Genomic DNA, 16,907 nt, shown 5'->3' on the forward strand with positions numbered 1-16,907 from the left:
CATAATTTTGGGGAGTCTCTGCCCATGCATCCTCTTAACATGCCCAGACCATCTTAATCTCTTTCTTTCAATTTCTTCTCTCATACTTTCTTGTTTGAGGTCCTTTCTAATCTCTACATTCCTTACTCTGTCCATTCTTGTTTTTCCCTTAACTGCTCTGAGAAATTTCATTTCTCCTGCTTGCAGTCTGCTCCAGTCCCTTTCTTTCATTGTCCATGTTTCTCCACCATAGGTGACAATAGGGAAGTAATAATTCTTATACATCAGGAGTTTTGCTCTTTCTGAAACTTCATTATTCCAAATCAGATGTTTTATTGTTTGGTAGAAATTGCCTCCCTTCTGTAACCTCCTATTTATTTCGTTAGTTATTCTTCCATCCCTAGATATTTCACTCCCTAAATAAGTGAAACTTTCTACCACTTTGAGGGGTTCTCCATTCAAGGTAATATTTCCATTGATACCTCTCTCTCTTCCAAATTCCATTACTTCACTCTTATCTTTATTTATTCTTAATCCATACCTTTTTATTATTTCCTTCCACGCATCAAGCTGTAACTGTACATCTACCTCTTTATCACCCCATATTACCATATCATCTGCAAAAATCATCTTTTTGTCTTTTTCTTTTGCTATATCTTTAACTGCCCTATTCATTCCCTCCATCACAACATTAAAAAGCGCAGGAGATAGAATACTTCCTTGCTTAAGTCCTTGTCTTATTTCGAAGTATTCAGTGTTCCCCAATGGTGTTCTAATTCTACAATTGTGGCCTCTGTACATTGTCTTTATAACATTAATGTATCCATCTTCTATATCTATCTTCTTCAGTTCTTCCCAGAGTCTTTCCCTGTCAACTGAGTCATATGCCTTTTCTATGTCTATAAAAACCATTATCACCCTTTTGTTATACTCCCAACTTTTTTCCATCAGTTGACGGATAGAAAATATCAGGTCGATTGTGCTCCTTCCTTTCCTAAACCCATGCTGTTCTTCACTCAGCTCCTTTTCTATCTTTTCGCTTATTCGATTTAGTAAAATTTTTCCAAAAATCTTGGCTGTATGACTCGGGTTATTCCTCTGTAGTTTTTACAAAGTCTTTTATTGCCTTTCTTGAAGATGGGAACAATGTCTCCTGTTCTCCAGTCGCCAGGTATTTTACTATTTCTCCACACGCTTGATAGTACTCTATACAGCCACTGCATTCCCACTGGACCTGCTGCTCTTATCATGTCCACTGATACTTCATCAGGTCCTGGGGCTTTCCCCCCATTCATCTTCTTCACAGCTTTTTCCATTTCTTCCTGTGTAATTTGTCCTAATTCTGCTTCCCAACTTCTCTCAATTTCACCATTATTTGTTGTTTCCTCATGTACCTGGTCCTCAGCGTTTAACAGCTTCTTAAAATGTTCTTTCCAGAGATCTTTTATATTCCCTGGATCTTCAATAATGGTACCGTCCTCTGTTTCCATCTTTACTGGTACTTCAGAAGCCTTCCTTTTATTTTTCATCATTTTATAGAACATTTTCTTATTGCTCTTCACATCTTCTTCAAGTTTTTTTGTAAACTCTTCCCATGCCTTTTTCTTTGCTGTTTCCACTATTTCTTTGCACTTCTTCTTTTCCTCTATATATCTTTTATGGTCTTCGTCATTTTTAGTTTTCCACCATTTTCTCCATGCTCCATTTTTTCTTCTAACTGCTTGGATTGTGGTATCATCCCACCAACTTGTCTGTCTTATTTTTTCCTTTCCAGATGTTCTGCCACATACTTTTTGTGCTGCTTCGACTAAAGTGTCTTTGAATAAGCTCCATTCTTTTTCTACATCGCAGAAAACTTCTTTTGGAAATTTTTGTGTTATTAATTCTCTGTACTTCTCAGCACATTCACTCTCCTTCAATTTCCAATCCCGTATCCTCGTCACTTTCTTCTGTTTTCTATTTTTCACACACTGATTCATTTTCCATTGTCCCACCCATGGTCTCCATCAGTTCTCACACTTGGAATTACCTTCACATTTGTTACTTTCTCTCCCCATTCCCTATCTACTAGAATATAATCAATTACACTCTTCGTTCTTCCATCCCAACTGTATCTGGTGATAACATGACTTTCTCTATTCATAAACCAGCTGTTTGCTATTTTCATTCCATTCCACGTTTCAGTAAGTTTCTTATTTGCCATGTTCAGGCGAAGTATCGAGTTCACGTCTCGTCCTTCTGAATCATAGCTGGAGAACGACTCATTGACTCAGCTGTCAACCTGAGAAAATTTAATGATCGAGATTCGCCGAGAAAGCCTGCATTCTCATATAGTTTGAGTGCAGTTGTGTAACGCTTCTACGTCTGCTTCCACTCAAGCTACCTAGTCCTACATATTCGATCTTCTTACACAATGCATTGGACACATTCTTATAAGCTGGCCCACTGAGTGTCCGTCAGGAAGTACGGTTTCAGCATGATGGTGTACCATCTTGTCACGTGCGGTACCGGAAACATCTCAACAGTTGATACGGTGGAAGATGGATAGGCCGTGTTGCCGCCGCTAACACCAGATTTCACTGTTGTGGACTACTTCTTGTGGGGTCATAAGCAAAGTTTAATTTACGAGACTCCTGTAGAGACAGAAGAAGATCTGCTAGCACGAGTTCTGTCCGCTGCACTAGAAATTGAAGAGACGCCAGGTGGGATAAGAGTGTGTACCAGAACATGCTTCATAGGTAAAATGTCTGTAACAACTTTGGTGGTCGCCACATGGAGCCGCAGTTGTAATGCATTGGTTCTGTTCTGTAGGTGCAGAATAATGTTTTGGAATAATGTAAACATGTAATGTTTTAAGTGTTAATACAAACAACTGTGATTAAGTGATAAATAGATGTTTCGTTATGTTTCCTTTCGAATTGTTCCCTAATAATTGTACTGCGTCACTCCTAACTCAATTACCCAAGTAAAAATAGATACATTTGAAATGAAACCGTCGTAGAACGGAAACGGTACGTTTCTGGACATTAGAGATGGGCAAACTGAAACACGTAACTGTTTCGAAACAAATGAAACAGTACAATGTAATGTTTCGATACTCTGTTTTGAAACAGTGAAACAGTTTGTGTTTTGTAATTTAATAAACCTACACATTTTATCATCTTGAATGCCTACTGTATGTATAAGTATGTCCATATAAACACAAATGAGGTGCGAGAGCGATCGCAGAAAGTATGAAACTATCACTTAGGCGTCTTGGCAGTTTCGTATTTCATGCAGCAAATGCGCTGCTTTCGTGTCGTGTGACTTTCATACTTTTCAATTGGCTGAGGACAGCCATAGCTGAAGACAGAAGAACCACCACGAACGAAACTGGAGGTGGGAGCGAACTGCAGAAACTACGGATATGCTACTGGGATTCCCACATTCCGGTAGTATGGGTAATATACCCATCCTGCTAATTTCCATGCACACAAAGTGGATAATAGGCACAGTGACTATAGACTCACAAATAATGCCAAATAATTCGAATAAATAACAAAAAATATAACAGCAAAAAAATTGTCTTTCAAAGTGTTTCGAACCGTTACTATAAATTCACCATGCTTCCTTGCCCTTTCCGTTCACCATTACACTATCAGTGATAGGTCAAACAGATTGATTGCAATTATACCTACATCAAATTTGTATATATGTCTAATTGTCACTCTACGCCTTTTTTTATTCAAAATGTAGTAGGCTTACTTGCGTTTCTTAATATGATTACTGTACATGAACAGAGAAGCATATGTTATAAAAAAGTGTAATTTAACTGAATGATTTTCACATATTTATTATTTTGAATGTGAATAGTATGCGTTGTTTTATTGTTTGGTTAGTGTTTATAAAGCAGATGTTATGTCATTTCGGAAGAGGACAGTCAGCTAGAAACGAAGCTTTATCTTCGGATATCTTAAGCTTCATGCTATTGCTTGCCAAGAAGATTTCGACACTCTTGAAAGTCTTTCACGAAGTGGTATGTTGTGTTTCAGTACCTGTGCCGAGCCCGAATCTCGTCCGACACAGCGGAATGAAACATCACTGTTTCGATACAATTAGTCCGTTCCAAACACAGGTGGACTGAAACAGCCTTATTTTGAAACAACGATACAGTTTCTGTGTCTGGCTCGAGATCGAATCTGGTCCGGTTATCCGAGACAGGGGCGGAATGAAACACCACTGTTTCGAAACAGTGAACCACAGCCGTTCGGAAACACTGAAACAGTCCCACGTATCGATACACTGTATCGAAACATAGAAACAGTGGCCAAGTCTAGTTCTAGTAAAAATGGTGTCGGGACAATAGAAAGAGTTTTGTGCTCTGTTGTAGTATAATGGTCTCGGGCCAACAGAAAGCATTTTATGTTCTACGTTTAGCGCAGTGCGGGTGCCAGTTAACTGTTATGCGTGACTTGACTTCTGTAATAGGTAAGGTGTGGACCCTCCTACAGGACAGAGCATTAGGCGATGGCGTGAACAATTCCGAGAAACAGGTTATTCGTGTAAAGGCAAATCGCCGGGCCGTCCCCGAGTGTCTGACACAGACGTCGAACGCTTTCGCCATAGTTTCACCACAAGAGGTCCGCAGAAACCCATTCGTCCTGTCTGTCTACTGGACATGAGTTCCGATTCAAAATATTGTGTACTCACGCATCTCTACGAGTCCTAGAAGTTTGTAACGGGAATTTTTGAACTCCCTGTATACCGGAAGTAATCAAGTTCAGTAGTGTCATTTGTTCGCCAGCTTTCAAGAAATGTAAATTTAAATACAGATTCTGGTTACAGTAATCCGTATATGTGTAAAAGAGGATAAAAGACTTCTCAATGACGCTGTTTCAGGTTCTTTCGGTATGTCTTCTACCCACAAACGTCAGAAGTTGGTGAATGTCGGCCTAGGCGCCCTACTGGACGCAGTAGAGGGCGCCGTAATCACGCTGGTGGCAGGAGAAACTCAACTGGTGGTGCACAGGGCCGTGCTGGTGGCAAGGAGTCCCGTGTTTGAGGCCATGTTCCGCCACGAAACACTGGAGGCCAGCAGAGGCCGGGTGGTGATTCCGGACGTCGAGGGCCCAGTGCTGCGTCAGCTGGTGGTGTACCTCTACACCCTCCAGGTCCCCCAGTCTGCCAGCACGGCCCCTGACTTGCTCGCAGCTGCGGACAAGTATGGCATTTCAGGATTGAAGGCTGCGTGCGAGCAGCAGGTGGCTGCACAGGTGACCGTGGACAGCGCGGCGGCCACAGCCGTCCTAGCCTTGAGGCATTCTTGCCCCAGCCTCACAGAGGCCACCGTCACATTCATAAAGTCTTACAGGGACCAGGTAATGGCCTCTGAGGACTGGCTGAAAGCTGTGCACCATCATCCTGACGCCGTACAGGAGTTGATTAACCTGCTTGCAGATGACAGGTAAGAACACAAGATGCTTGCCTATTCCTTTGAGCTCCATATTTTTTTCTCCATTCTATAGTGCGCGTCATTTACGACGGCGGCCGAGTTTAGGTTTGTTCTGCGCATCTGACGTCACAAAACACGACGTTGCCAGAGCTCGGTTGCAGTGCAGAGCACGGACGAGTGTCTTCAGTTTTAGAAACGTTCAGTCATAAATAAAGTAATTGAACGAAAGCGGTGTCTTGATAGCAGACTTTCTTTTCTAGAAAGTTTGGAAAAAGCATTCTTTATACCAGTTGCTTCATATTCTATTAATTAATTAAATCAAATAAGCCTCCTAATTCAGGCGATAGCAAGGAAAGGTGTTTCTATAATTCTCACGAACCGCTTTTTTGCAATAAAGAACAGCAATAATTGTTTATTTTCTATTGTACTTCGACGTAACGTCAGTAATTCATAGTCCTACCACCAGTGTTTGTCGGTATTTTGCGTGATGTTTTATAGTCCTCCAGGAGTTCGGTTGAACGACGAGCTGCGTTAGTGAAATGGTTAAGGTGTTTGGCTGCTAAGTCCAAGGTTCAGAGTTGTTCGGTGCTTAATATTTATTTAGAAACAATATCGAAGTGTCTTACGTCATGAATTTTATTCGTTTGAATGTAATTTTTTGAAATTTCTAGTGCTTTGTCTCTTCATTATAATCACAATAAGTTTTCGGTTTTTCTAATTTTGTCCTCCAACATTTCTTTTCACAGCAACTAAAAACAATGAAAAGGCACACATACAATATTCATGTTGTCTGTTTTGTTTGTATATCTTCTCTTCTGCAGTCGCTGTTTTACTGTTCATATTGAGATATATTCTTTTGCGACAGTATGTATACTATTATTTAGAGCAGAATTTCGGCTAGTACGTTGCTGAGCTACTTGATTGTCTGACGCAGTTGTTTGTTTCGCTGCTTTGGCAACGTCATATTCAATGTTTTCGTCTACCTATGTTTTGGCAAGTATTTGCTGTCCTTCGTTCAAAATGGTTCAAATGGCTCTGAGCACTATGGGACTTAACATCTATGGTCATCAGTCCCCTAGAACGTAGAACTACTTAAACCTAACTAACCTAAGGACAGAACACAACACCCAGCCATCACGAGGCAGAGAAAATCCCTGACCCCGCCGGGAATCGAACCCGGGAACCCGGGCGTGGGAAGCGAGAACGCTACCGCACGACCACGAGATGCGGGCTGCTGTCCTTTGTGACAAACACAAATTGTTTGCGCACTGCGTCTCACTGACTGACAATATATTTTTTGTGCCTATGTTGTATTACGTCCACAATTCAGTTTTGTGTACTTCGCCAACTTTGTTTTAATCAAAACGTTTTAGAAAAAAGCGAAATGACTCTGGTATAAATAAAAGTTTTATTACAGTCGCGAACGACGGAATATTTCTCAATATTACATACGACACCTATCTGGTACTTATATTAAATGAGATATTGTTATACAGTAAATTTTATATGAAACTTCGGTGTCTTCTCCACATTTCATTCTCACAACACTGTCGCAAATAAAATCGACCATACGGAAAGTATACGCTATGGACTTTCACCTCTGCAAACTCTTCAAAATTACGTGCAATGGTTTACTACATTTAATGCTGCACAATAACTGCGCTAAATATCTAAACAAAATTAAGTCATTTATGGGGGGAAGATATCAGTCAAGAAGATGTGTCAAAAACCAAATTTTTGGGCCAAATAGTTTCTGTGAAATCGAGTGATAAGTGTGTCAAAGCCGTTAGAACACCATGTGTCTGCACAGGCGAGCAGTGCACTGATGACAAAATCGCGCACGGCGCGGAATGCGGGGAGCACGTCCCTGTAGCAGCGAAAGGGTTAAAGCGGCCGTTGTGGCTTTACTTCATAAACTGCGCGTAAGTTTGCGAACTATACTGTACTCGTACTAGGGCGCTACTTCTCTTGGCGCGTGCGTCGTTTGCAACTGACAACGCAGCAATCTCCCACGTCTGGGCGGGCAGGCGCGAGCCGCCAAGATAAAAGAATTAACTATAGTAGCTTGTGATCCTGGTTTCCAAAATGCATACTCACTCTGCACTGTTGTGGAACATCCTGGGGCAATTGTTCTGACTGAGCTGTGGCGGCACGACTCTCGAAACGTCCTCTCCACATTACTTTCGTCAGTGCTTCACCTTGCCGGCCGGTGTGGCCGTGCGGTTCTAAGCGCGTCGGTTTGGAACCGCGTGACCGCTACGGTCGCAGGTTCGACTCCTGCCTCGGGCATGGATGTGTGTGATGTCCTTAGGTTAGTTCTAAGTTCTAGGGGACTGATGACCTCAGTAGTTTAGTCCCATAGTGCTCAGAGCCATTTGAACCATTTTGAGTGCTTCACCCCTTCCTACTCTTAACATCTGCATCCACTGAGGTGACAAAAGTCATGGGATACCTCCTAATATCGTGTCGGACCTCCTTTTGCCCCACGTAGTGCAGCACCTCGACGTGGCATGGACTCAGCAAGTCTTTGGAAGTCCCCTGCAGAAATATTGAGCCATGCTGCCTCTGTAGCCCCCCGTAACAGCGGAAGTGTTGGTAGTACAGGATTTTGTGTAGGAACTGACTTCTCCTATTATGACCCATAAATTGTTGATGGGTTCCATGTTGGGCGATCTGGGTGGCCAAATCTTTTGTTCGATTTGTCCTGAATGTTCTTCAAACCAATCACGCACAGTTGGGGCTCAGTGGCAATTCGATTGTCGTGAAGTTCATAAACGGCTGCAAATGGTTTCCAGGTAGTCCAGCCAATGATAGTTTCAGTTGGACCAGAGGTACCAGCCCATTCCATGTTAATACAGCCTACATTCTGGAGCGACCACCAGCTTGCACTGTGCCTTGTTGACATGGCTTCATGGGGTTTACGCCAAACTCGAAACCTACTATGAGTTCATACCAACTGAAATAGTCACTCACCTGACGAGGCCACGGATTTCAGTTGTCAAAAGTTCAAACTACACTCCTGGAAATTGAAATAAGAACACCGTGAATTCATTGTCCCAGGAAGGGGAAACTTTATTGACACATTCCTGGGGTCAGATACATCACATGATCACACTGACAGAACCACAGGCACATAGACACAGGCAACAGAGCATGCACAATGTCGGCACTAGTACAGTGTATATCCACCTTTCGCAGCAATGCAGGCTGCTATTCTCCCATGGAGACGATCGTAGAGATGCTGGATGTAGTCCTGTGGAACGGCTTGCCATGCCATTTCCACCTGGCGCCTCAGTTGGACCAGCGTTCGTGCTGGACGTGCAGACCGCGTGAGACGACGCTTCATCCAGTCCCAAACATGCTCAAAGGGGGACAGATCCGGAGATCTTGCTGGCCAGGGTAGTTGACTTACACCTTCTAGAGCACGTTGGGTGGCACGAGATACATGCGGACGTGCATTGTTCTGTTGGAACAGCAAGTTCCCTTGCCAGTCTAGGAATGGTAGAACGATGGGTTCGATGACGCTTTGGATGTACCGTGCACTGTTCAGTGTCCCCTCGACGATCACCAGTGGTGTACGGCCAGTGTAGGAGATCGCTCCCCACACCATGATGCCGGGTGTTGGCCCTGTGTGCCTCGGTCGTATGCAGTCCTGATTGTGGCGCTCACCTGCACGGCGCCAAACACGCATACGACCATCATTGGCACCAAGGCAGAAGCGACTCTCATCGCTGAAGACGGCACGTCTCCATTCGTCCCTCCATTCACGCCTGTCGCGACACCACTGGAGGCGGGCTGCACGATGTTGGGGCGTGTGCGGAAGACGGCCTAACGGTGTGCGGGACCGTAGCCCAGCTTCATGGAGACGGTTGCGAATGGACCTCGCCGATACCCCAGGAGCAACAGTGTCCCTAATTTGCTGGGAAGTGGCGGTGCGGTCCCCTACGGCACTGCGTAGGATCCTACGGTCTTGGCGTGCATCCGTGCGTCGCTGCGGTCCGGTCCCAGGTCGACGGGCACGTGCACCTTCCGCCGACCACTGGCGACAACATCGATGTACTGTGGAGACCTCACGCCCCACGTGTTGAGCAATTCGGCGGTACGTCCACCCGGCCTCCCGCATGCCCACTATACGCCCTCGCTCAAAGTCCGTCAACTGCACATACGGTTCACGTCCACGCTGTCGCGGCATGCTACCAGTGTTAAAGACTGCGATGGAGCTCCGTATGCCACGGCAAACTGGCTGACACTGACGGCGGCGGTGCACAAATGCTGCGCAGCTAGCGCCATTCGACGGCCAACACCGCGGTTCCTGGTGTGTCCGCTGTGCCGTGCGTGTGATCATTGCTTGTACAGCCCTCTCGCAGTGTCCGGAGCAAGTATGGTGGGTCTGACACACCGGTGTCAATGTGTTCTTTTTTCCATTTCCAGGAGTGTATTAGGTCATGAGTCCCGAAGAGGCACTGTGGGCGACGTCATGCTGTTATGAAAGGCACTCGCAACAGTCATGTGCTGCAGTAGCCCATTAACGCCACATTTCATCGCACTGTTCTAACGGATACGTTCATCGTATGGCCTACATTGATTTGTGCGGTTACTTCACACAGAGTTGCTTGTGTGTTACCACTAACTCTTCGCAAATGCCGCTGCTCTCGGTCGTTAAGTGAAGGCTGCCAGTCACTGCGTTGTCAGCGGTGAGAGATAATGTCTGAAATTTGGTAATCTCGGCACACACTCGACAATGGGGATCTCGGAATATTGACTTACCAGACGATTCCCAAAATGGATTGCCCCAAGCGTCTAAATCGAGCTACCAATATGCGTTCAGTCTCTTTTAATTCCGTTTGTGCAGACATAATCGTGTCGGAAACCTTTTTACGTGAATCACCCATGTACAAATGAGAGTTCTGCCAAGGCATACACTTCGTGTATGCGGTATTACCACCATCTGTGCTTGTGCATATGTCACCTCAGTGTACAGACTCTGCAAGCCACATACAGTGTGTGGCGGAGTGTACCTTGCACATTCCTAGTCATTGCCACTCCTTACCATTCCTGTTCCTGTGCCACTTGGAAATTGATCCAGGGGAGATTGGCTGTCTATATGCTTCGGTGCAAGCCCTGGTGTCAATTATGTTGCCTTTGCAGTCCTTATGTGAGAAGTATTTTGGTAGAAATATGATCATTCAGCAGTCCGTTGCAAATGCCACATGTCGGAAAAAAATACAACCATTTTTATCTTCAACGACAACAAGCTATCATTCAAGAGGATGTTGCTGTTTTGTACACTATGGCAGGTCCTGTTTTGCCAGTGCAATGCTGTATTGCACTGGCTTTTACGAAACAAATCGTGAGAGCATGTCCTGTAACAGAACCTCCTAATGTCAGCTAGTAGAGAGAGAACAAATATCATGTGCATGATGCCTACCTAACAGTGATGTTGCTGTAGGCTGACTACATCACGTGTCCTAAGCGCTGAATACCCGCTGTCATCGGCTGGCGAGATCACGTGACATGAGCTATGACTGGCTTACAAAAGCGCATAGCAATCTCGATTTCAGTGCTTCGGAAAGTGACATGCAGTGTTTGGTGGAATTCGAATTTATACTTTCGTAATACGAAAATATGCACTGTACATGTTGCTGCACATCAAAGATGTTTCCAAAACGTGTTTTTTTTTCCCTGTGTTTAGTTTTCTAAAGGGCCGGGAAATTCTACGCCCATGTAGAAAACCATAACCATTCAAAGGACTGATAAGTTATACACTTCAGAGAGAAAATATGCTGTCAGTTAACAGGGAAAAAGTACGTTTTCACCCAGAAGAAAATGTATTTTTAAGCGGGAAATCCGAGATTTTTTTTCCTTTTCCCCTGAATTAACCTCATCTTCACAGTGACGGGGAACCAGATGTCTCGGTGTTCCATTTCAAAGAGATTATTTCCCATTTTGCAGTCACGTACATGATTACTGTTCCGGTGTTGACTATCAACAAAAGGTGCTGTTCATAGCATGCACGGGGAAGTAGAAATAAAGAGGTACTATTATCTTATTGGTGAAAAAATTTGGAGAGCATGGCAGCAGCACATGAAAATACGACGAATCTGCAGCATTGAGAAACTATTCCAGACAACTATCTGAATGTGGTGACCTGTTAATCCCATGCCCCACACTGACAAGTAACAGATATCCAGTGTTCCACCAAGGCTTTCTCCATCTCACCCAAGTGATGTCAGACAATCATTATATGGTAATCAACAGGATACTAATGGAAAGATGGGATGGGAAAGATACTGTTGAAATGGGACAATATAGTATAATATGCACTGCAGTTGATAGCATGAACAATTTTAGCAATTTTATCAGTTGTTCCCGTAATTTCGACTCAAGCTGATGACAGCAGAGTGCTTTCCAATTTCTGTATCATCACTAAATCACCTCTACACCACGTTGCAAGTACCATACACTAGATTAACGAATGCAAATAGACGATTGCGCAGTATGTCCATTCATCATATACACCAAAGAATACCATACAGTGCCTTATACCAATGTAGTTAGTTCACCTACATATTTCCAACACACAGATCATAGTGCAGAATTTACGATTATGACTGTCCATCTTTCCCTGTACGGATTGGTATCACAGAGTATTCTCGTTGATTTTCTGTGGGACTCAGATTAGCTGCTTTTGCAGGCCAATCGATGCTTCTATTGTCGTCTTGATAAATAGGGGTATCAATAGCATTCTCACCATGCAGATGCGAACCGAAAGGCAACAGCTGATCATTCATAATGTTTAAATCAACATTCCGATTAATGTTAGTGATCACCTTGGTGAGTGGACCCAATTCATGACAAGAAAAACACCCCAAAACACCATAGAGCAACTTCAGGCCTGAATTTGCCCTTACAAAAAAATGGTTCAAATGGCTCTGAGCATTATGGGACTCAACTGCTGTGGTCATAAGTCCCCTAGAACTTAGAACTACTTAAACCTAACTAACCTAAGGACAGCACACAACACCCAGTCATCACGAGGCAGAGAAAATCCCTGACCCCGCCGGGAATCGAACCCGGGCGTGGGAAGCGAGAACGCTACCGCACGACCACGAGATGCGGGCGAATTTACCCTTACATACATTCAGGATGGGATCTTTCATTTGGTGCTCGGTGCAGTCGACGACGTACGTCATTTGAACATAAGGCAAAGACGTTATTAGTAGGACCACTTTATGTTCCTCCAGTGAGATACTTCCCACGTTCGATGATTTCTAGCTCTTTGAAGGCTCGCAGCTTCATGTGTCTGTGTGAACAATGGCCTCTTGCGAGCTTACCGACTCATAACGTTCATTGTAGACAGCTCCCGTCGGAGTGTTCTCTCAACAGGTGAGGATGGACATTTATTCCCTGCCTGTAGGAATTTATATCGAGTGTGGTAGCGATTTTCATTCACAAGCTGTGAAACGTGTCCCCGTCCCCTCTCACTCAGGATCTTTTTCTGATCATAATTCTGACGCCGTGTTTCGTGGCCACATGAGTTGTACCACTGCTTGTAGACATGCTGAACAGTCCATCGTGAAACACCAACAAATCCAGCAACTTCGCACACTGTGTGGTCATGGGTATGGCTAACACGATTGCCCGTTTTTGCCACTCGGTAACGCCCTTATATTTACCGCTATTTACGTACATGCCCGCTTGAAACGTAATTGTCACTACTTCCTTATGCTAACGTAGACGAGGCAGTGCACTCGCAGTTGAGAAAGTAATTCGCTGCGCCATTCGTAAAAGTTTAAAGATCATGAGTGCCTGTGCAGCAGAGTGAATAACTTTTTTGTCTGGTGAGCATATATGATCTCGTTCAAGGATAATCGTCTCAAAAAGGTTAAGAATCTCTGCTGGTATGGTTTGCTACAGCGTAATAGAAACTAGTCCTGTATACTGTGATGTTTCGTTGTCTTATCTGGCCAATACAGGAGCAGGAGTACCGGAACTATTTTATTTTTATTTATTTGCTTATTTAGCCTGACCAGGTTAGGGCCTTAAGGCCCTCTCTTACATCTGATCAGGAACAACACATACAGATATATCACCAAAACATTCATGAAAATGATAATCTTAGAGATGATAATAAGCATAGTAATAATAACAACAATAATAATAATAGTTGACAAAAATGAAAGTAAGGATAAATGGCAATAATAACAGTAATAATAAAACAAACTGCATTAAAAATAATATAGACTAGTTTAGAACAACTTAAATCATGTTTAGTATTGTCAGAAAAAGGAAGGATGAAGAACAAGAAAATTAGAATGACAGTAATAGGGGCTGTTAGGAGAGGACTTGATTTAAGTAAATAACTCTGTAAGCGAGAAGGGAAAAGTTGGAGGTGGAGGGGGGACTGAAGAGTGTGGGCTGCAGACCAGTATGTGGGAGAGATAGCTATTGCGAGAGAAGGTGAGCCATTAGCTGCTTTTTGAAGCCGGAAGTGATTTATTTTCTCTGAAATTTTGAGGAAGATTGTTCCAAAGTCGGGTTCCGGATATAGAAAGTTATTTAGTAAACATGACGGTGTTGTGTGGTGGTACTGAGAGGATCTTACTTAGTTGAGAACGGGTATTTCTCCGGTGCTGTTCAGATTGTAATGTAATGGCTGAAGGTAAGTAAGAAGGAGTCTGATGATTGAGACGACGATGGAGTAAATATAAAGTCTGGTAGTCCCTACGTTTATCAGCACATAGCCACGATAATTGTTCATAGGCTGGAGTGATATGATCGTATTAACGAACGTCACAAACATATCGTACGCAAGCATTCATCACCAGTTCAAGCCTGCGAGAGTTTTCGTACGAAAGTCCTTGAAGAATAGCATCACCATAGACGAGAATAGGGAGTGTTAGAGATTCTACGAGCTTCTTCTTCAGCTCGAATGGAAATACTTTTCTATATTTCTGTAGACAATGAAGGGATGCAGAAACGTTCTTGCAGACTGCAGTAGTGTGTTCAGTCCAGTCTAAGTGGTGGTCCTGGATTATCCCCAAATTCTTTGCAGAAGGAGGAAAAGTTATTTCGGTGCCATTTAAAATTAAGCATGGAATAGATTCTCTGTGCTGTGTTGTAATAAGTCTTTGTGGGCGACTAAGATTGCTTGCGTTTTGGAAGGGTTTAGTTTCACAGGGTGTCTACGTGGACAAGAAAAAAAAAACACAATTTTTCCCGGATGAAATTACGTATAAAGCGGGTGAAAATACGTCCGTGTTAAGTAACAGTATACTTTCCCTCGGAGCTGTAAAACCTATCAGTCCTTTGAATCTTAAAGGTTTTATACCGGCGGAGGACGTCCCAGCACTTTAGGAAACGAAATCCAGGAAAAACAATGCGTTTGGAAAGTTGTTTGATGCGAGACAATATGCACAGAGTTTATTTTCGTATTGCTTAAGTATATACACAAATTCCACAAATTACAGCACGGTAGCTTCCGAAACTCTAAAATAGAGATTGCGTTGAGCGATGCACTTTTGTCAGCCAGTCATAGCTCATGTCACGTACCTCGCTAGCGAATGACGGCAGTTATTCAGAGCACGAGGCCTACGAGAAAGACAGGCCGCGGCGCGTACGTTACGAAGGTAGGCCGAGCTTGCTCAATTCAGCAAAGTGCGTTTCTGCACCGGTTAACTCGTAAGCAGATGTGTATGTACGAACGAGAATTGCATCCTCTATTGGCATCCACTGTTATTAGTCCTACAATGATAGGAAGTCCGTAGGCCTACTAACAGGCTCTAATTTGGCAATTAAAATCGTGCCAAAATGATTATCAGTTGCTTAGAAAAGTCGAAGTGTTCTGGCATGAAGGGACTTGAGACATTGCTCAGTAACACATTATGCACATTTTTGTGAAGGTCAATGGAACTTTTTGCCATCGATTGCATAATTTTTTATCTATGAAAGAACAACATTAAATATGAAAACTAACTTGAAGCTCGGTCTTTTTTTAGCGTGTGTTACACGTTAAGTCATATCAAATACAAATGTGCCGGTAAAATTTTAAATAGTGGCATAAATGACTTATCTTCTGGGCCCGACATTTTTCAAATGGCTGATCCTCAAAGTTTTACGTTTTGAATGAGAGTTATAACGCCCTGTGATTTAAGAAATGCACTGCACATTCTCACACGTAACATAAATCATCTTGCGTGGAAATTTACTTCGAAAGTAACGCATCTCAAGCCACTATTCGTAATAATTTCTGGTGATCTGTTAGAAATGTAAACAATTGTGACGTCACACACATCGAATGCATGTTAGTTGTTACGGACGTACTGCATAATCTTCGACCTAAATCCTCTGACACTATTTACCCATTTTCTATGCAACTAAACTTTTATTTTGGTGTTATTCTGTGATTTGTGTTTCATTGGTGCAATATTATTTAGCAGTAGTGGACTAAAGTTCTTTGTCAGCGTATCAGATCTTACACGTCACACCTACAAAACTTTAACTGCAATCTAAAACAACGAAAAATCCCGGAATTCTAAAAAATTCCCGGGTTTTTCCCGGATTTGTCCCGGATGAAAAAATTCCCGGGTTTTTCCCGGAATTCCCGGATGTCCCGGGCCGTATACACCCTGTTTCAGACCTAAGTTCTGCGGCCATTCTGATAAAGCAAGTAAGTCAGCATTTACATGATCGATGGCTGTGTGCAGGTTTGCTTGACTTGCACTGAGATATAACTGAAGGTCATCAGCATATTGGTGGTATCTGCAGTGGGAGAGAATAGTTGACACATAATTAACATATAATGAGAAAGGTAATGGACCCAATACTGATCCTTGTGGGACTCCTGATACAACATCCTTCCACTGCGACCTTTTAGTACCAACCATTGCACGCTGCTGGCAGGATGAAGGTACGAGTGGAACCACTGTACAGTGCTTGAAAAAAAAAATTACATGTCATTTTAGCAAGCAGAATGTCAAAGGTAACGGTGTCGAAAGCTTTGCTGAAGTCCAGGAAGCATATAGCCATGGCACATTTTATTTCGTCAGTCACTTTTATAAGAGCAGTCGTTGTGCTGCGATTTTGCCAGTAACCTAGGGTGACCATATTTTCTTCGGACAAAAGTGGGACTTTCATACATTTTCTTGGCCAAAAAGTGGGACAATTTTTAGTTCTCGTTAAATATCACTTTTAATGCTAACATTTCTTCTTCCTCTGCAAATATAGCCTTCACTGATATTTGTGTGTGTGTGTGTGTGTGTGTGTGTGTGTGTGTGTGTGTGTGTGTGTGTGTGTGTGAGTGCGTACACAAAACCAAAGACTGGAAAGACTGGAAAAAAGTACATTTCAAGTTTTCAGAAATTTACTTATTAAGAAATGTAACATTTATTACACAGAATGTAGAAAGACATGCAGTAACAATCACTACAAAAAAAGTAGTGAACACAAGGAATTTGTGGTTTTGTGGATTCCACACTGCAATCATATTTCTTCGAAG

General features: G+C 43.1%; 1 protein-coding gene across 1 annotated transcript in view; it reads left to right on the forward strand.

Moving 5' to 3' along the window:
* The first annotated feature begins 4,868 nt into the window (after positions 1–4,868).
* Positions 4,869–16,907, forward strand: part of LOC126191177 (ankyrin repeat domain-containing protein 65-like) — a 30,447-nt gene continuing 18,408 nt past the window's right edge. Inside the window, exon 1 of the mRNA XM_049931952.1 lies at positions 4,869–5,422. Coding sequence (XP_049787909.1) covers positions 4,869–5,422 — 554 coding nt within the window. The remainder of the gene's footprint in view (positions 5,423–16,907) is intronic.

Source organism: Schistocerca cancellata, chromosome 6, assembly GCF_023864275.1.
Source record: "Schistocerca cancellata isolate TAMUIC-IGC-003103 chromosome 6, iqSchCanc2.1, whole genome shotgun sequence".
Classification (NCBI taxonomy): Eukaryota; Metazoa; Arthropoda; class Insecta; order Orthoptera; family Acrididae; genus Schistocerca; species Schistocerca cancellata.